Source organism: Crassostrea angulata, chromosome 1, assembly GCF_025612915.1.
Source record: "Crassostrea angulata isolate pt1a10 chromosome 1, ASM2561291v2, whole genome shotgun sequence".
NCBI classification, from domain to species: Eukaryota; Metazoa; Mollusca; class Bivalvia; order Ostreida; family Ostreidae; genus Magallana; species Magallana angulata.
This window is the reverse complement of record NC_069111.1, coordinates 34,578,292-34,599,698: the sequence shown is the minus strand read 5'-3', so window position 1 is coordinate 34,599,698 and position 21,407 is coordinate 34,578,292. Positions and strand designations below refer to the sequence as shown.

At 32.6% G+C, this 21,407-nt stretch overlaps 1 protein-coding gene across 2 annotated transcripts; it reads left to right on the top strand.

Moving 5' to 3' along the window:
• The first annotated feature begins 9,860 nt into the window (after nucleotides 1-9,860).
• LOC128179393 (nuclear receptor subfamily 1 group D member 2-like) lies at nucleotides 9,861-20,405 on the top strand. Of its 2 annotated transcripts, none has more exons than XM_052846806.1 (8): nucleotides 9,861-9,989; nucleotides 13,673-13,794; nucleotides 14,071-14,212; nucleotides 14,567-15,139; nucleotides 15,277-15,581; nucleotides 15,701-15,929; nucleotides 16,147-16,377; nucleotides 18,172-20,405. In XM_052846806.1, exons 2-8 carry the CDS (start codon nucleotides 13,702-13,704, stop codon nucleotides 18,492-18,494), a joined length of 1,896 nt encoding a protein of 631 aa, XP_052702766.1. In that variant the 5' UTR covers nucleotides 9,861-9,989; nucleotides 13,673-13,701; the 3' UTR covers nucleotides 18,495-20,405. The 2 variants fall into 2 exon arrangements, with proteins under 2 accessions (XP_052702766.1, XP_052702773.1); XM_052846813.1 differs by lacking the exon at nucleotides 9,861-9,989 and adding an exon at nucleotides 12,719-13,232.
• Nucleotides 20,406-21,407: the final 1,002 nt, after the last annotated feature.

The window sequence follows — 21,407 nt, the reverse complement described above, 5'->3', positions numbered from 1 at the left end:
GTTGTGTGGACGCATTCGCAGATATTGTAGATTCAAGTTTGCTTAAATCATAATCCTCAGGGGTAGGTTGGGGCCAAAATGGGGGTTGAATTTTTATATAGTAATGTTCAGAAATTTCTTCTCAAAAACCAATCGGCCAGAGAAGCTGCAACTTGTGTAGAAGTTTCACCAATTTATGTAGATTCAATGATCAAATCATGATCCCCATGGATAGGGTGGGGTCACAATAGGGGGTTAAGTTTTTACATAAAAATATATGGGTATAGTCCACTAATGCATTTTCCATAGGCGGTAATGTTAACGTTATGGTTCATAGCTCCGGCCCTAATTTTCGTTCAGCAACGAGGGACCTCTTGAATGAAAGCTCATCAAATTGTCTCTCTCCTGTTAAAATTTTGTGGTTTGAAGTCAGATTCGTTTTCCGGCAAAATGCGTCTGTATTGAAAAACTCTGAAAATGAAAGTAAAATGAGGGAATTTCTTAGTTTTGGAAAGGGTGTACATCTAACAATTTCAATTCTTTTCTTCAAATGATAATTCAATTTTGACACTTGTTTTAAAATTTGCAAATCCTCTTTTCTGACATGTGTTAAGCATTCTGATTTTAAAATGTCCAAATAAATGTATATACACTCTGTAAGTATAGGGACTATTTTGCTTAAAGGCACTACTTTGTTGTCCTACCGATTCTAAAAAAAGTTAGAGGGATATACCCATACAGAGAAAAATCTTCAAAATTTTCTCAAAAACTAATTGACTAGAAAAGCTGTAACTTGTGTGGTAGCATCCTTTGGTGGTGTAGATTCAACTTTGTTCAGATCATGATCTCCAGAGGGAAGGGTGGAGCCCTATTGGGGGGTGGGGTGATTTTTACATAGGAGATACATATAATTATTCTAAGAAACTCAATGCTACATGTAATTTAATTATGCAAGCATCTTGACATTTGTTGATTCTCAACTTTTTAGACTTTTGCCTCAATACAATTCTTAGGCCACACACGGGGTGCAAAGTTTGATGTAGGTTTATATTTACACTGTATGTGAACAGTTCTTTAATTTTTGCTTAAGAACTTCAATGCTCACTATGTAGTATAACTATGAAATCACCCAGTTACAAAAAGGTCACAATGTTAAAATTAGAATATATATGTAGAAAATTTTATACAGGATATATTTACTACACACACACACACACACACATACACACACACACATATATATTACCCCCTACCTGATAACTTGTATATGTCTCCTTAAAGTTGACTTAATCATGGCAATTGTTGGGTAGGTGAGCGATGTGGTCCATGAGCCTCTTGTTTGGTTTTGAAATGCTTATATTTGTATTTATTAATTTAAAAAATGCAAATAGAAATAAATTTATAGTGCAATGAATGCTTTGTACTTGATAATTGAATTTGGGATTCATTGACATTAACAACATTTAATTTTTAAGTTGGGGGGGGGGGGTCTTAAAGCAATCTAATTAAAATTAGATGTTTGATCCGCTCGCTTACTCGCTAGCGAGTAAGCGAGCGGATCAAACATCTAATTTTAATTAGATTGGGTCTTAAAGTAAAGTAATGTATCTGAATTTTGTTAGACAATATATTGATTTTAGATCTTGCTCCTAAACCTAAACGATATTTTTTGTATAGTGAACATTGTACCTTACAAGTTTTAATATTGATAATAACATTCGCGTTGGAACTACTTATTGTTTGTGAAGGCTTGTATGAGGTAGAAAAACAAAAACAAATTATAGTTGTGAAATAGAAATTGAGATTAATATACATTTTGAAAAATCTGACAATAGTATGATGTTTATATATTAAGCATTTATTTTTCTGAATTATTTTGATCATACGGGTTAGTCTATGAAAGGGGACCCATTGTGCCTAAAGTAATTGCAAAACCATAGGCGTTGGAACCGTGGATGGTCTCTCCCCCTCCCACTTTTTTTGCAAAGTTAGACGTACCATTAGGCACATAACATAATAGAGGGTTCAGCCCCCCCCCCCCCCCCCCCCACACACACACACTTTTCCTCGCAGCAAACATAATTGATCTGAAATTTACCTTGAAAAGATTGAAATATGGAGAAGTTGTAGTTATGGGTTTTTTTTTTTGGTAGGTATGAAAATTTTAAACTAAAACTACTGTATAGGTACCCCCCCCCCCCCCCCCAACGGATTAGGATTTTCATGATTTGGGGAATTAGGTTTTGTCAAGATATCTGAGGATAAGTCTACATTCCCCCCCCCCCCCCCCCTCCCCACTTTCAATTTGCTTCCAACGCCACTGAAAACTGTGTGTAATATGAGTTTTTTGTTCCCAAGTCTTTGGTGTAAAATATAAATATTTTGAATAATTTCACAACTCTTTGGCAGTGATATAATCAGTAGTTCTTGTGGTACCATGTACAACATTTCTCTCAAACTCAAATACTGGTAACTTTCTGAGGAAAGATTGTGTGCAGGAGATTTGAAATTCAAAACTTGGCATTATGTTACCCCTATTGACAAAAACCCTGGCAGGATTAAATTAGACGGCTTTGAGGGGGCTCTGTAAATCTCGTCATTTTTAATCTCTGTTTGCCTGTTGCTCTTTAAACTTCATATGCATAGAACACGTATTGATCTGCTCTGTTTTTGACCGTTATATTAAATATTGATTAACAAATGAGGGCAGCATTGGTTTTTTTCCTTTTATAAAAATTGAAAGAAAATGCTTTGATCAATGATCCAGACGTATTACTTTATGATTTAGCATTGATTAGTAGTATTGAAGATTTGGTAAAAAAAAATGTAGTTTTGATATACAAATATAGTTGAAATGCCCCCCCCCCCCCCCACTCTTATTTCCTATTTTGTAAATTTTTTATGACCCCTTTAAAAAAAAAGTTTGTGGCAGACAGACTTCATGCAAACACATGCATGTAGACCATGACTTGCATATGACCTCTTTACGGTAACTGTTTATTAAACAGTCTGGTCAGTCAGCAATTATAAGTCACCTCAAGATCAAAAGCCAACAGCTATAATTTTATTTTAAAAAAAAACACCTGCTGAACGTATATTTATGTATATTTTATGTTAGATCAATAGCTTTAAATTTGGTACTTAGCTGATCAAGATTTTTTTTTTTGATTTTATTTAATCATATATTGTAGGATTTACTTTTTGTCGTATTAAATGGATCAAAGTACCATTCTATATATTTTTTTTAAACAGTAAGGAAAACGTCAGATATTTCGGACTATAGGTTGGGCTGATTTCAAAAGGGTTCATTAAAGCGCACGTTTTTCATGAATGAAATATTACGTAAGTTGGTTTAAAAATAGAATATTTCTCATAATCACGTGCTGTTTTGTTTCCCCCCCTTTGGGATCCTCTTGCATGTATATATTGAATGAAGGTCAAGGCAAATGTCTGTAAAATTTGTTCTCGTTTTCGACCCCAAAAAGTGCATCTAACATTGTGGATGGAATTCCGGTGCATACAGATGGGATTGTCTGCCCCGTGATTAAATTGTATATTTTCTGTATTTTTGAAAATATTTCTGATATATGGGTCATTATCAAAATATGCAGCCTTTTGTGTCAGTGTCAATTTAAAGGGGGAAAAATAATGTTCTGGGGAATATATACAGTACCATTGGATTTTAGAAACTTAAACCCATATTGTTGAACAAATAAATCGACAATTTTACTGCTTGAAGTATGAAAAAAATATTATTTGTTATGAGATTTCAGTGAATTTATGTTGTCATTAAATTTTTCCAACGTCTTTAACCTACAATATCTTCAATAATATTGATGTTTTATTAAAAAAATCGCCGTTAATTTTCAAAACAACATTCATATTTTAATTTCTACTATGCTCCTTAACAAGTTCTCTTAAAAACAATGAATTTGATGAAATATATGCTTGTACAAAAAATTTTTGTCATTGGTGTTACAAGGCAAATTATATAAAAATATCTTAAAATACATCAAGTAAATAATATTGTACTACAGTTGGAATCCCCCAGATCATAGTGACATCATTCCCTGCTACTAAAAAGATAAATGTATCAGTGATGACATCATTGTGATAGAAAATATGGCAGAAAATGTTAGTATGCTCCGAAAAATACAATGTAAACTGTGTCAGTGGGATAACGTGCTATTTAAGGTTTTCTGTTATGAAAGAACAAAAAAGTTTTTCACATAAATGATGAATGTTTATCACATTATAACATAGGCTATGTAGCTTCGTGTAGTATCTGTTCTCTTGGGTCATACTGCTACATTTACTATGGATACATCAGTGGTATAACGGTCAGTGGTGTAACCAAAAATTGTTGTTACACCACTGAAAAAACTGTTACACCACATGACATTATTTAATTATTTTACTTTTTCTTCCATTTCATTTATATTTTGAGCATTTTGAACAATTGTTATTTATCAATTTTACAAGTTAGACACTGTCACAATAAAGAAAGCTTGACTATTTAATTGCAATTGTGTTTTCTTAATCTGGAAAATGAGACCTGTTACACCATTGACATTATTTGAAACACCATTGACATTTTGTATGCTCTAATTATGTTTTACCCATTTAAATACTTGATTAAAAGATAAAAGTAAAAACTAATTTATTCTAATAAAGAAATGAAATTATCCACATCATATTTTACTTAAAAAATCAAATTTTTTAATGACTTATAGTGTACAATAATATATGTTATTCCACTGACATTTCACATTCCCTATTATGTTATACTAAAATCTTTCAAATACTTAAAGGTAACAAATGCTAGCTGAGCTTCAAAAAACATATATAGACAAAGAGGAAGTGTATATGCATTGTATGCATAGATTTTGGAGAAAATTGGAGAAATTTCAATTTTATTATCCAAAGTGTATGATTGATATGAGCTGGTATAGTATTGAAGATGTTGTTTGTGAGATTGATGAGCCGAAGAAAGTTCGAACTCGGTACAAGGTGGATAAAAGTGTGTGGATGCCAATAGTAAAAAATATAACATTAAAGAATGAGTGAATTCATGTAAAAAAAACATCTACATGCCATTTTTGTGTCAGTGGTGTAACACTGATTATAAGTGGTGTAACAGTGTGTCTATCTTCAGATTATGAAAGAAGGAGGCACGAAAACTTTTATCTAAGATCAAATTTATCATGTTTTAAATGCAATCAAAAAAAGAAATTAGTTTATTTTACAAAATTTAACACGCTTATCTCTGATCTATTATTGCTAGGTCAGTGGTGTAACTTTTAGTCAGTGGTAAAACATAATAATCAGTGGTGTAACGTGTACATTTTTCTTCAAATAGAATTAACTGACAATGATTCATGTATATTTGAAAACACCAGTGCATTTACAATAATGTCTTTTTTATGCTCCATTAAAAGAAAAATCCAGTTGTGTTCTTTTTAATGCTCAAATTAAAAATTTGTTGAGTAACATCAAGACTTTGTCTCAAATGTTGTGTTGGTCACTATGTAAATGTGTCAAATATTTTCTGTTATCTAATTCTAATAACTTTAAATGAAGTTTGTTGATATAAACTTTATGTCCATCATTTTAAAAGAATTATTTTATTTTATTTAAGAATTTTTTCCTATACTATATGCCTGTTACACCACTGACAAAATTTTCACAGTTCATTTAATTTTAGTCTAATTATCAACCAAATGGTAGATTCCAATGTTTGCAAATTTTTAGATGTTATAATTCATTGTTTGTTAAATATGTTTTTTGCAATCAAAGTAATTTTTTCACCAATAATTTTCTCATGTTTTACATATTTTAAAAGTCTGCATATTTTGATAATGACCCATATATACATTACATTGATTTAAGATCATTCAATATCCAGATTGCACGTAAATATTCGGAATACCAATCTGCATTAATTCTCATACAAATATTATAACAGTTAAATTTTTACATATTGATGAATCAACAGTGGGATTTGAGTGTATACCATGTATGTACATGTACATGTGTATTCTTTAAAACTCTTCATTTGTTCAGATTGATAATCAATGTGTCAAAAGTTATAGAACCCCCCCCCCCCAATACCCTGTAATTTCATAAAGATGACCCCCACCCCGAACATTCCACAGGTGCTTGAGGACAGGACCCCCCCCCCCCTCACCCCCCACCTCAAGTATTTAGACCCCCGGGACTTCACTTATACGTAACGGTGATACGATTTTTTTTCTTAATGTTTGTTTTAAGTAATTTTATGCAATGAATGTATACATTAGATTATAATTGTGTCATAAAAGAATGATTTAAAGAAAAAATAAGTAAAGTCCCGGGGTCTTGATACTTGGGGGTGGGGAAGGATGTGTGTGTGGGGGGGGGGGGGGTCCTGTCCTCAAGCACCTGTGGAACATTCCCAGATCCTCGCCTTGAAGAGTTAAATTGTCATTGTTATCTCAACCGCTCATGACATTTATGTTCAATCCCCATAATTAACTAATTTGCAAATATTGAACTTTTAAAATTGTTGTTGATCAGACTAATATTTTTTGAAAACAAGTTTATTACGATTAATGAGCCACTATATGTATATTTAAACTCGATTTAAACTTATTGTTACCCCAAATTTGAAAAAAATGAATTTATAGTATGCCATGGTGTCATATAATATATAAATCCAATGAATGAATGCTATTTCCATTTAGGCTATGATTCTCAGCCTCAAATTTTTTTTTTCATCATAAAAATGTTATTTATCCTCCAAACTTTATAAATGAAATTAAATAAAAAGAATTTTTCATGTTATCCATGCATTTTACAAAGTTATTGCAAATATGTCCACGATGGATATCATGGAATATATAGAATATACAAGATCAAATTAAAAGGAAAAAAAACGATCGTACCGTTGCACCGATGGCTCGAACCATTTACCTTCATGTTGTATGTACAGTCTTCATGTTGCCCCTTGAAATTGAATTGTAGTATGTCTCGGTGGAGCCACTAAGCCAAGCAGTTCGTTGAATAGCTTCGTATACTGTTAACACTATAAGACTAATAAAATTTGTCGACATAAAAGGTAGATTTATGGTAGTAATGAAAAAAATCCCGATAATTCAGAGTTATCGAACGTAACTGAGGATCGGAGACCATTAACAAGACCTTAGACATTTCGGTACATGTAGGATGTAGATTCTAACACGTTATCATTATAGTAAAAGTGATGTATTGTACATGTAGCATGTACGCGCGAGATCTCGACCCCCCATGCACCTGGAAATTCAATTTCCGTAAAATGCCTGGGAACATCCCCCTCTCCCCCGGACCAATACATTGTACTGGTAAAAATCTGTATCAATATTCTGTCCCATATGTGTTTCTTCATCACAAAACAAAAAATAAAAAAACAAGAAAACAAGAAATACTTTAATGTTTGAATAGTTTGACACTTAATTAACATTGGACCCATCTTCGTTAGCCAAGAGTTTACGATCTACTTTGAAGTACAAACCATTGGCTAGCGAATAATTATATATGCATTGCACCGCATTGGCGGATCCAGAAGGGGGGGGGGGGGGGTTCCGGGGGTCGGACCCCCCCCCCCCCCCCCCCCCCCCCCCTCTGAGACATATAAATTTTTTTGAAAACTTGTAATGCCTATTTAAAGGCAATTGTCCCCATTTATAATATAAATACTGTAATTATTTCAAATAAATGCTTTTAAAATTGCTAATTTAAATTTTTTTTTTACAACGCACCGTAATTTACATGTACATGTATTTCTTATATGAAAAACCCTAACGATTTTTTTTATCGAAAAAGGTACTCCTCATCAGCATCCGGTGCTCACATCTTTGAGTAAACATGTGGAAAATTAAAAAAAAAATTAACTAAACAGTGTCGCTAAAAACACAGATTCATAATAACATCTACAATGTATTGTCTACTCTATTTCTTTTAAAAAATCGATTATAGTTAATTCTATTCAAGTTAAGCTATTTTTCTGGAATGCTAGCTATACCGTACCTTCATACCCACATGAAACACAAAAGAAAGTCCTTTTTTGTTTTGTTTCCAAGAATCGGAAATCATGTTACAAAATACCGTGTAAGGGGTTTATATATAAACCATTATGAAAATGCATAACTTTTCAAAACTTTCCTGAATAAGATTGCATCTGTACTAGTGCCGGGTGATGTGGCGCACCCATTATACAGAGGTCACATCAAATTCCCTGGGACAACTATTGCTTGTACAATTGTATTTCACATGTTCCATCTATTCAGCAGATAAACTATCCCCATTTTTGTCATATGCTATCATTTAGACCTTTATTTAAGAAGGCAACCGATAGGAATCAAAGTCAATAAATGGTTCAGAATTTAACATCAAAGACATAAACTTTTTTTTACCAAAAATTTTTTTTTTATTATAGCTTGTCGTAATAAGTCTGAATTATTTTTGGTTTCTTACTGTTTCTTTCTATTAAGCATAGCATAGACGCACGTTCTCATTGCTGGAGACTTGGGTTTTTTAAAGGCTGGAAATTATGCAAATCTTCCTTACCTAAACCAAAATGCTCAATAATGCATTGCACTCTGATATTAAAATAGATGTAAAATAGATATTGATGAGATAAATGTTAATTAAATTTACGCACGGAAAACGTTCAAAAGGCCTTGTTTATTGACAAATAATGTATTTTGCACGTATTGATTTTCATCAATTGGAACCCCCCTTTTCAAAATTGCTGGATCCACCTCTGCACCGTATCATCTATGTGACATCAATATATCCAAGATCCATACTGTTGAAATACTTTTCAGTGTTGTTTGTTGTTGGGTTTTTTTTTTATTCCCGAAATACACATCTAATGTAATACTAATTTAATACTAATGCATGCAAATTAAGGTGGTATGTGACACCTTCATATTGTGACGTGCTTCCTAACGAAATAAACAATAAAATTAAGTACTCGTAAATATATAAATATTTTCTTTCCCGAAATCGTTGCCTTACAGCGTAGCGTAATGGGTTACAGAGCGTTCACCACCAATCTGTCATTAAAAGTCGTCATGCAGTTCGAATCCCAAATGGTGTCTTCTATAATTTTTACCTGTCCAAAAAATTTTAAAACATAGTTTGGGTCAAATTTTGTAAAATTTGGAAATTCTAAACCGCCTGACCGGTGAAAGTATTTTAATAATAATGTACTTTTATCTATATGAATATCGACAGGTGTCCCATACCACCTTACTCCCTTTTATTGTTAAATATTAGATATATATCTCTCAGTTTATACAATGTCTTGTATAATTCCTAAAGATACGCGATACGCATGATAAGTATATAGTAAGATATAAATTATATTACACATGTTCTTGTAGACTTCAGAATGCACAAGTATTTGAAACTCATAATTCTGTACCGATTCAAAATAAAAATTAACCCTTGATTATGAAAAAATTAGGTCTAGTATTGTGTTTATTCCGTACCGTGTTATAGGATAAACCTATTTACAATAAGTATTAATAACATGGTTTCACAAAAGAGTTTTGCATACTTCTGACTGTTTTGCACATTAAGATGCATTTGAAACATGCATATTTACAATCCAGTCATGTGATATACAACAATTGATGAATATTCATGATTTGTTTACATCCTGTACAATGAGCTTGCAAATAAAAGTGGGTCAGTGACGTCAGTTGTATTATGAAATACCCAAAATTTACATGACCGAGTTTTTGCTTAATAATTATTAATTATATTTAATAAAGTATATATCATCTACTAAATATAAATAAAAATAATTCATACATATAATTTCCAATTCATAATCTTAACTTTCATCAAAAACCCTTTTGAGTACCTCAATTTTAGACGTGAATTGAAATCTCTCAATACGCATGCTCCAAGAAATAGCTGAGTAGTGTGAGGTCTGGTGCAAATACAACTTAGCCGGTTAACCGCTGAAAAACAACTTTTTTAAGGTAAAATGTTTAATTTTATGGTTTTAATGTTCATCTGAGTTATTCTAGAATATATAATTATGGTTGTCATTTTACTGCTTTGGGGTATAATGTAGATACTGCACTGGCTGTATATAGTTATGTTATACAATACATGTAATACAATATTCACATTGCTTCTTATTCTATGCTTGTAATAACCAGCCAAGGGAGTTGTTTTTTTTCATTTAAAATCTACATTTATTTGTATGTTGCAATTTATAGGAAAGTAAGAATTTCATAAAAACTAACTCAATATCTATAAAATAATCAATACTATATATATTTACACCCTAAATAACCCATACAGTATGACTTTGCAGATTTTTATCATATGATTTGTATTCATCATGTTCATAGTACAAACAATCTTCTCATGTCATGTGTACTGTTAGTATAGATAAAATAACTGGTTTTTTTAATCAATCGCTGTATCATTTGATGATTTATGAATGCGTAAATTAAATGCCGATATTATATATGATTTAATTGTATATAATATAATAAGTACTTTGATTGAATTGAGAGATCAACTATATTCAGTTGGATGCTAGTTTCAAATGGAATATTATTATTGGTCTTTGTTTTATGTACGTAATATATGAATTTTTATGCACCGTTGTTAAAATTGGGCATGCATTTCTTCATTCGGAAGATTCTTGTTCTAGCTGCTTCAATATTTTAAAATTCTTATTAAAATAATGTCTTTTTTAATTCATTTAATGTAATTAAATTTCCATTAGTTTATTATATGTTATTCACTTGAGCAAACTAATTACAAAATATGCTCTGATCTGTGCTGAGCACTTCATGCATTAATACTGTGCAACTTTTCTATTATTAAAGTGAAAAGGAATAAATTATATATATATATTTATAAAATGAACTTTCACTGGGTATAAAAAAGGGCAAATATGGATATAATATGTAAGCATTCAAATCCATGCAATGCAATATCATTTTTCCAATTTAAATTTAAAATTTGAGTGCTGTGTCTATTGTAAAAAATATTACCGTTAAAGATATCTAGCATAGTGTACCCATTGTTGACAAGTTTTACCTTCAGAATCTTAAACTGTGAACTACTTGTTGTGCATATACAAACACACACATTTTATTATCACTGCTTTAACTATCTATATCCTATGATGTTTCTCTTCTAACTATCAAATGTCCATTATTTTAAAGACCTTGACATCAGAAGTATTTCAAGTGACACAGTTTTCAAAACTAGGCTAATAGCGATTTGTTTACTCTACGTAGCTTTAGGAAAGGTGAAATGAGGATAAATAATGAAATATTTTCTCATATATATATATATATTTATATATATTTACAATTAATCAGGTAAATGCTGTCAAGAAGTGTAATCTACATAGGTCTGATATATATATTAAAGGTTAGAGGATTCTAAATATAAAGATTATAAAGTCACTGAAATAAAGACTGGCCATGATGCATTCATTTTTTATATCTAATGAGATTAATAAAAGTCCACATGTAATTTTTTTTTGTACCGCTAATAATGTGATTGAGTGGTATGGGACACCTCCATATTGTTGTATTCATTATGATCAAAATATTAAAGCAATAAAATCAGTCATAAATTAATAAAAAAAATTCTTTCCCAAAATTTTTGCCCAATAGCCTAATGCAAGGAGTTAAAACATATATTCACTATGAATCTCTAAGTAATCAGTTCAAATCCCAACGTTTACAATTTTTACTTTTCCAAAAATTGTTAAATATTGTAAAATTAAAACTGTGGAAGTGTTTTGATAATATTATTCTTTTATCTACATTAATGTTGAGGTGTCCCCTGTCAGCTGCTCTAAGTTACTGATTCTTCTGTTTTGATGATTGATACTGGATATTCAAATTTTTCACCATGAAGTATTCAGTTCTGCAAATCCATTGTGCTTTATCAAATTGCAAGGACATCAAATCAAAAACACAGAATTTTTATCATAGTTTAATTTTTATAGTTTTACAAGTATGTCAACAAAATAAAAACGAAATATTTACAATTAAAATCTGCTAGCTAGGTGTGCTTTTCACAGTTTTACGAGGATATTAATTTGTTGCGTTTATTTAGAAATCTACAGTGCCCTGTTTATAATTAAGTGCAATAACAATGTAAGCTTTGCAGAAGCTAATTCACCTATGCGGGGGACAATTAGACCGTAACCCTCACTGATTTCCATAAATTATAATGAAATCAAAGGTTGTTCAACTTTTATTTTATGTGAAAATATTCCTTGTCAGGTTTCATTGCAGCAGATTTTAACATCGTTTTCTAAATATAGTTGTGATGAAAATAAGTCACCTGTCCAACTTTTTTTTTCTCGTTTATGTGAATGTCATTACCTTTTTTGGAATATTTAACCTAGTAGAAGCATAATATTTATAATAAAGTGCATTTCATCAGACAAATATGCGTACTACTACCGGTAGCTCTGTACTGATGTACAAAGGTCGGCAGGAAAAATGGTTTATAAATTGAACTGAAATACAATACCAGTAACCTTTATCCACTGACTGAGGTGAAAGGGGGGGGGGGGTCATTGCCTAAAAATACCCAATTTTTAAGAATATGAAATATTCTCTTTTGAAATTCTAAAATTCTTGATGACTGTTTTAATTTTATTTTTTCCATCGTGTATACTACCGGTATTAGGGCAATTTACAGATGGTACTATTATTAAAAGGAGTGGTTATACAGTAATAAAAGCTAGATTGATTGAGATGTTTTTGTGAATAATTTCGCTGACATTTGAAATTGTATTATACATTGTACATTGTATTATATTTTGAGTAAGAGCTTTAAGGAGTAAGTGACGTGACTGAATGTCTACAGATGAGTGATTTCTAAAAAGGTTTGATATTCAAGAGCTTGATAAACATAGTCGAGCAATGATTAATGGGGTGAAATATTATATCCAGGGACTTGAAATAGATTTCTGGAGCCAGTAGTAAAACGTATCTGATCAGGTTAACGCATTGTTAATTCGACACACTTCTGTGGATTCCTTGGTTCATAGGTACCAAAAATAAATGATCCTGAAAGGGCTTTTATATAATTGCATTGCAAAACCAATTAGCACTCATTTAAACTTTGAGGTCTCCATACCCTATATGTTAACAATGCAATGATATTCTGATTCTAGACAGACAAGTACGTCAGTCTTTGAACAGGCAACTGCAGGATTTTTTTTCCAAGTCAAGGTAAACATTACACCAACTAGACTTTTCGCTGAAGGAGCTAGGATTGTATGGCCTTATGTAGTTTAGTAGACACACATCTTTTACTACCAGCCTATATGATATTTCTCCTTAGTCCTTAGAATTAATTTACCGTACACAGTACATATTACTGCTGTTCTGCTTGTGGCAAGTGGTTTTATATATAGGCAAAAACATAATTACTTTTTCAAGGAAAATGCAGCAAAATACTGACGTTTAGTTTAGAGGTACCTTTATAAGTTTGTACTATGGCCTGTATCATCACTACTTGATGACTGTAGTGATATCCTTCCTGTCAACGAGCTGTGTGTGTACATATATTGTAGTTTAATCAAGTAGGTAGATGTAAGTAATACATGACTTATATCTGACCCCTAACATTTTGTGTAGCTTATAACACCATGTAATTTTGTTTTTTTAAGGGGAAACAATCCTGGATACAACTGACAAAATGTACAAACCCTTGGAGTTACCTCCCTGTAGGATTTGTGATGGAGAAGCCTCTGGGATCCATTACGGAGTCAACACTTGTGAAGCATGCAAGGTTAGGCTTAAATCTGGAATTTATGCATGTTCACGAACACACAGTAGTCTGAAATGATCAAGGTACAAAGTGCATTGTAAGTTAATTCCAGTAGTGGCATATATTGATTTGGATTCCCATTTCATGATTTGGGATACATTTACCTGATTTTTGATTATACAGCTTTGAATTGCATACATGTACACAAAAAAATCATAATAGATATTATAGCCCCTTGGAAGAGGAGTAAGCAATTCAAGTTTGATGCCTCTATTTTAACTTTTAACTCTTCTGTAGGCTTTCTTCCGTCGAGCAGTCATGGAAAAGGATAAATATCAGTGTGCAAAAGACAAGAATTGTAAAATCATCGACAGAAAAAGAGGAAACTGCTCATACTGCAGGCTTCAGAAATGTCTTAATCTGGGAATGTCAAGAGATGGTATGACCCCCCCCCAAGATATTAATTTTCACAAAACCTTTTAAGTACCTCATTAAATTCAAGAGCTTTTGCCTCATTGTTGTCCAAACATTTACTTCTTAGTTCTTAGGTAAATACTCATTTGGGATCTTTAACAAGTGATTCAGTGGCCACTTTACTGTTCTTTGTATTTGCCAAAACCTATGTGGTCAATAGATTGATTGAATTTAAATGTTACTTGCTCTTTGCTGATGTCAAATGTAGGGAATATGTATTCTGTCTACATAAAAGATTTACCGTACTATGCTGACACATTATCTTGTTTTGCTTTTAACTTTTGCTGGGGTGACAAAATATTTTTTTTTAATATTCCAGCTATGCGACATGGGCGCTATACTGTAGCTATTCGAACCAAAACTATTCTGGAAGTTAAACAGCTGAAAGAAAAAGCAGAAAATGTGAACAAAACACCATGCCTGGAGACCTCTCCGACACCCATAGCATACATTACAGACCATTCACCCTCCATCCCCAAACTAGACAATCTTCTCCCTGTCAATACCACCCTCCCTAAACCCCAGGGGTTGGATGCTCCTGTCATATCACCAGCAGTACCCAGCATCCACAGCAGTAATTATTCCATTCCCAGTGTCTCATCACAAACCACAGAGGGCAGTGTGGATTTCATTGCATCTCCTGGAAACTTCATGACATTGTCCCCAGCTCCATATCAGATGGATGCATTTTCCGACTCGGACATCACCTCATTATTTGAAGATTTATCATCCCCATATCTGCATTCTGAGACACAGCAGCTTGAGTTTAAGATGGAAGATTTGGCCGATTCTTTCTTGGATCAGCCAGAGACTTCAGTTGACTTCTTGGAAGATCTTACTCTCTCCCTTCAAGAAAAATCCCCTGTGGAAGATGTCACAAAAGATGATCCTGGTATGAAATTACAATTTGATGAAAAATTGATCACTTTTAACTCTCAAAGCAATACATGTATATATATGTTCATATCAATGTTAATATGAAGAACGAATAACTTTTTTATATAAAGATATTTAATTCTGTTGATATAGATCAATCTCCCACACGAAGGAGTGCTAGAATAGCTGAAAAGCGACGTTCCTTGCTACAGGAAATCCGCCCAGACGACGATCCATGGCTCTCCACCATTGATCCAGGTTTCTTTTCAACAACAGAGAATGCTTTGTCAGTGCCCATGACTAAAAAGCAGCGATCAAGCCAGAGTGAATATGAGATGACTGTAGATGAGATGGAACAAATGATTTGGACACTTGTATGGAGCCAGGATCAAATCTATCCCGAGTACATCAATTCCTTTGACAAAGATTACATTAAGAAGCTTCACACCGAATATTCTGTAAGCCTTCGATATCAGTTCATAATTTTTTTAAAAATAACATAAGCTTTGGTATTGGCTATACAAAGTATGAAATTATAACATGCACTCATTCCTGGTTTGTGTTCTTTAAATTAAAGGAGAAATACGACATGAAGAACGAATTCTTTGGACTGAAAAAACTGCTAACTACAGAGGAATTTAACAGTTTTTACCTGGCCACAGGTATCGATGTTGACGGCAGAATGGAAATGATTAAAAAAGCCATTGAACAAATACAGCATGGTATTATGAAGTACATTTCATTTGCCCGAATTATTCCAGGATTTGAGGACCTTCCAACAGATGACAAAATGGCTCTCATTAAAGGTGAATATGTCATTAGTATCAGCTAGGGGAACAAAATTGCCCAAAAAAAAGGCCTTAAGCTCCAGTATTTACATTGAGAACAGAATTTCAAACACCAATTATAATTACCTGAAACATTTATATATTTACATTCTTCATATAAATATTACATGAAACTAAGTTTAAAAAGCATGATTTTCAGCACAAGTAAAGAGATAAAACTTGTGTTCCATTTCAGCGGCTCGCTTCGAGTACTGGCTAATGGGAGAGCACGTCCACATTAACACGGAGATGAAGGTCATATACTACCCAGACAGCAAGGCTCAGCTGACCCGGGATGATATCATCATGATCTTTGGAGAGCCTGAGGCCGTGGACCGTTGTATCGAGTTTGCAGCCTCCCTACAGAGACTGAAGCTGACATACGAGGAGGTGGCTGTCCTTAAAGCCATCATCATCACCTTTAGAGGTAAAATCCAGCAACATAAAGCAATTTATCCAGGCCTTTTTTTTTGCCATGAGTTATATTCACCCAGTCATGGTTGTAGAGGATTTTGCCTGGTTTTAAATTTGCCATATTAAGTTTTTAGCTCACCTGAGCTGAAAGCTCAAGTGAGCTATTCTGATCACATTTTGTCTGTCGTCCGTCTGTCTGTCTGTCTGTCCGTAAACTTTTCACATTTTCAACATCTTCTCAAGAACTACTGGGCCAATTTCAACTAAACTTGGCACAAATCATCCTTAGGCAAAGGGGATTCAAAGTTGTGAAAATTAAGGGCCACACTCGTTTTCAAGGGGAGATAATTAGAAATTAATGAACAATTTCGAGAAATTTTCAAAAATCTTCTTCTCAAGAACCAGAAAGCCAGGAAAGCTTAAACTTGTGTGGAAGCATCCTCAGGTAGTGTAGATTCAAAGTTGTGAAATTCATGACCCCCAGGGGTAGGGTGGGGCCACAATGGGGTGGTCGAAGTTTTACATAGGAATATATAGAGTAAATCTTTAAAATTCTTCTTCTCAGAAACTAATCAGCCAGGAAAGCTGAAACTTGTGTGGAAGCATCCTCAGGCAGTGTAGATTCAAAGTTGTGAAAATCATGACCCCCAGGGGTAGGGTGGGGCCACATTGGGGGGTCAAAGTTTTACATAGGAATATATAGAGTAAATCTTTGAAAATCTTCTTCTCAGAAACCAATCAGCCAGGAAAGCTGAAACTTGTGTGGAAGCATCCTCAGGCAGTGTAGATTCAAAGTTGTGAAATTCATGATCCCTGGGGGTAGGGTGAGGCACAATGGGGGGGTCGAAGTTGTACATAGGAATATATAGAGTAAATCTTTAAAATTCTTCTTCTCAGAAACTAAACAGCCAGGAAAGCTGAAACTTGTGTTGAAGTATCCTCAGGTAGTGTAGATTCAAAGTTGTGTAAACATGATCCCTTGGGGTAGGGTGAGGCCACATTGGGGGGGGGGTGTTAAAGTTTTACAAAGGAATATATAGAGTAAATCTTTTAAAATTTTCTTCTCAGAAACTAATCAGCCAGATGATTCTTTATAATTGTTAAGACTTTGGCTCCAGGACAATAAGGTTCAGAGTTTGATGTAGCTTAATATCCCATATATAAACAATTGTAAAGGATCTTTTTGAGGACTGCAATACTCAACATGTGATATGACTATAAAATCATCCTGTTAGAAAAGGGACTAATGATTATAAACATAAGAATATCCAGGGGGGAAAATGGATTTTATTTTTACAGGATCTACATGTATTTTTGTACATTGTCCAGATTGTTTGTATTATGACTTCATTAAGCTGATTTTATCATACCCATTGTTCCTCAGGTGAGCGATGTGGCCCATGGGCCTCTTGTTGGTTAAAGAGAGCTTATTTTAAGGCTTTCATTAGACCCATTTTAAATCGCCAACTTGAAATGAAGGTTAATGGAGCAATAATAAAACAGGCAAAATTTTCCCAGTAAACAGTATACATGGTAGAACTTGTTGATAGTTAGTCAGATATTTTATCATTATTCAGTACTTGTCATGTACTTCTATCTACAATGTATCCTTCCTTATTTTATTTCTGGGAAACATAAGATGAAATATATAAAATCAGGAAGGACAAAGTAATTATAGCTATATTTATACTTTCAATGCTTTAGAAGTGAAACACAGTTTTTAGTGTGATTACCAGAACATATCTGTAACTCTGACAATGTAAGCAATTTTAAAAGGGAAATAACTCTGTCTAATCCAATCTTGCAGATCGAGCACCATTGCAGAATCCTGAAAAAGTGGAGACAATTCAGTGGAAGCTTGTACAGTGCCTGAAGTATTTGATTGCCAAGTTTCACAAAGATGAGCCACATCGTTTCTCAGCATACATGGACAAACTTATTTTCATGCGTGAACTTACTGAGATAAACAGAAAAGTCAACGGAAGAATGGAAAACCTGCACATGTCCATCATGAAGCGGTACCCCCTGGTGTACGAGTGTATTTCTCACGACGTACAGGAAAACCAGAATGATGCAGAAAACCATAAAGCACAGATGGACTTCTTCCATGCAAAATGTCCAGTGGTTTAGATAACCATGAAAACATTTAGTCCTTATGCAGTAACAGTTAATGTGTTTTATATCATAGATTATGTAGTTTGAAGTAAAAAACTAGTAACTTTGTTGTATAAATGTTGTTCCTGATATCCTCAAAACTGACGACTGCTTGAGGTGAATTTTTTTTTACCTCAGTGTATTTTTCTGCATTTGTGGAAGATAATGAATTAAAAATCCTTTCTTGAAGAAAAAGGTATAAGATTTTAAGAAGCCAGTTGTAAGTGGGCTCATTGTTTTCTTTGAGTTGAGGGATATCGGTTCAAATTTATTGTCACAAATTAGTCACAAAAAACCAAATAAAAAGTTAATGTATCATTCAGTAAGAACATGAACATTCAAATTTGTAAATCATGCTTTTAAGTATGATAGATAATGTATTAGAATTATTTTAGTGATAGGATTTCATTTGTTTTTGTTTATTTATTGTGCTATTTACTTATTTTGATAGTTCTAGTTATATATACTTGTTTGAGTGCATTTGAGGTTTGTGATGTTACCACTTTTATTGTTGTCTTGTGGGGACAAGCTCTAAATTAGCTTAATACACTTGTACATGTATTAGATAAACCATGGTTTTCATAGATATTTGTTTAACTATCAATTTTTGTTGTTATGATAAGGTAACTCACAAAATTATATGTTTAACAAAGTTGGAGACTTGACAAAGAATTTTGTCTGTAGGCTTTGGTTTGCAAATTCGTGTGTCCTTAAATTGAATAGTATATTTTAAGAATTAATCTACCAAAAATTGATGACCACAGATATTAATGATACCATGGTAGATAATATATATGAACACTGTATATCTTTTTACTAGTACTAAGTGAAGTAGAATTTGGAGCAATATGCGCACAATTAATTGCTTTTGCCTGTTCAAGGTTATGCGGAGATTCGCAGTGGTTTTAAGAATCGGCATTTTATTAGTTGCAATTACATAACAACAACAACCCTCTGTTTCTTAAATTATGAAAGGGTATATTATGTGATTAATGCTAAATTAATGTAATGATTATTGTTTTATATTTGATTTGTTTTTAATATATTTTTAATCAATATACTGTCAATCTTTGAATTAGAGAGTTTATTCTACAATGTATTAGAAGGAATAAGAAAACTTCAATTTCGGAGATTTCTTTATGAATTCTAGTGATTTTGAGTATGCTGAATCAGCTACTAAATAATTGTCTTTACTAGCTTTGTATTTCTGTAAATTGATCCATTCTAACCTTGAAAGATACACACAATCCCAAAAAAAAACCACTTCAAAAGGGAAATGGAAACAATTACTGTATACGTATAATGTTAGTGTGTGCGATATTTGGTGTAAATTGATTTTTCAACATGTTAGCGTGGATTTGAAGTAGTGTTTTTCCAAATGTACAGGTCTATATATCATTGTGTATGATATTTGCAATGTACTTGATTTAGCAGAAGCTGCATTCTGCCAAAAATACTAAATAGAATACACAGCCAAATGTAATACATTGTATGGTTACAGTAAATCTAAAATATCTAGCTAGCAAAGACACATTTTTGTGATCAGAATTAATATATTATTCATGTACATGTATCTAAATTATAATGCAATATGCTTCATTATCAGAATAATTGCTCTTTCTTTTAGAATTTAAAATCTGTTGTACACAAAAAGTATATAAATTCTTATAAAATGTACTAGACTATAAGAAGTATGGTTAGGCTATAATATACGAGTACATTGTATAATTATATTTGTATGACAATGTTAAAATGCTTCAAGGTTGCTGGTTCAAACTCTTTGTGGCTTTTAATTTCAAAAGTCTTTTTTAAAAATCTTGGTTAATCTTTTTCTCAGATGCTTTAGGCATAGATAGTCTGAGAAAATTCGGGGGGGGGGGGGGGGGGGGGGGGGGGGGGGGGTTACCATCTGTGTTGTAAAGTGATATAGGATGGTGTGCCTTTACACATAGGCTTGGATATTTCCTTGTTGGTTTAATTTAGATAGGAAGGATTGACTGTTTATTTCTTTTATAATAATTCGAGGACACACATATGGTATATCCTTAATTATATTAACGGTAGAGTCCCTTTGTTAGAAACTTAGAAGGCATATGTATTCTAAAGTTTGACCAGACCAAATCGTGTGAAGATTGTTATATTACAGTTATTTATTCTCATAAAGTTGCTCTATCAAAATTCATCTGATATAATTTAGTGTTAATTGATCTTAGAAATTTGATTTGAATTATAATTAAATTTTAACTGTTGGTATTTGCAAAGGCAGCGTCTAAACCTGCATTGTTGTGTATGAAAAAATCTGTTGTTTTATTTTAGGATTTTTTACACAGTTGTGGGCTCCGTTTTGAATTCTTAATGGGATTAAAAAATATGTGCCATCTGCAGTTGGATATTTTCTGTTTTTAGTCTCTTTAATTTGAAAAAAAAACCTCAAGGCATTACAATATTCTGTTATTAAAATGTTGAACATTTTCACTTTTTGAAGAGTATTTAACAGATGTATAGATATTTGTTTATTTTTTTAATATTATTGTTATGTGTACCAATTTTTTAACCTGATGCACAAAAAGGCATAGGTTTGTTTGTGTTGAATAAAATATAAGAAATTAAGTTTACTTCTTCCGTTATGTTTATTAATGGAGTATGAGAAAACGTAAAACATGCAGTATAGCTAATGAAATTAAAGTGTTACTGCTCTGTACTTTCTAAATGTGCTTTATTCATAGAATTCTTTATTTTGCTCATTGCTTTTCTGATTAACAGTTGGCATAACATCTTGTGCATGGTTCTGGGAGACAAGACTGAGCTTATATACTCAAAATAAGAAATCAATTTTATGTTACATACATGTATATATTATTTTGAAAATAAGACAAAATCAATTAGAGT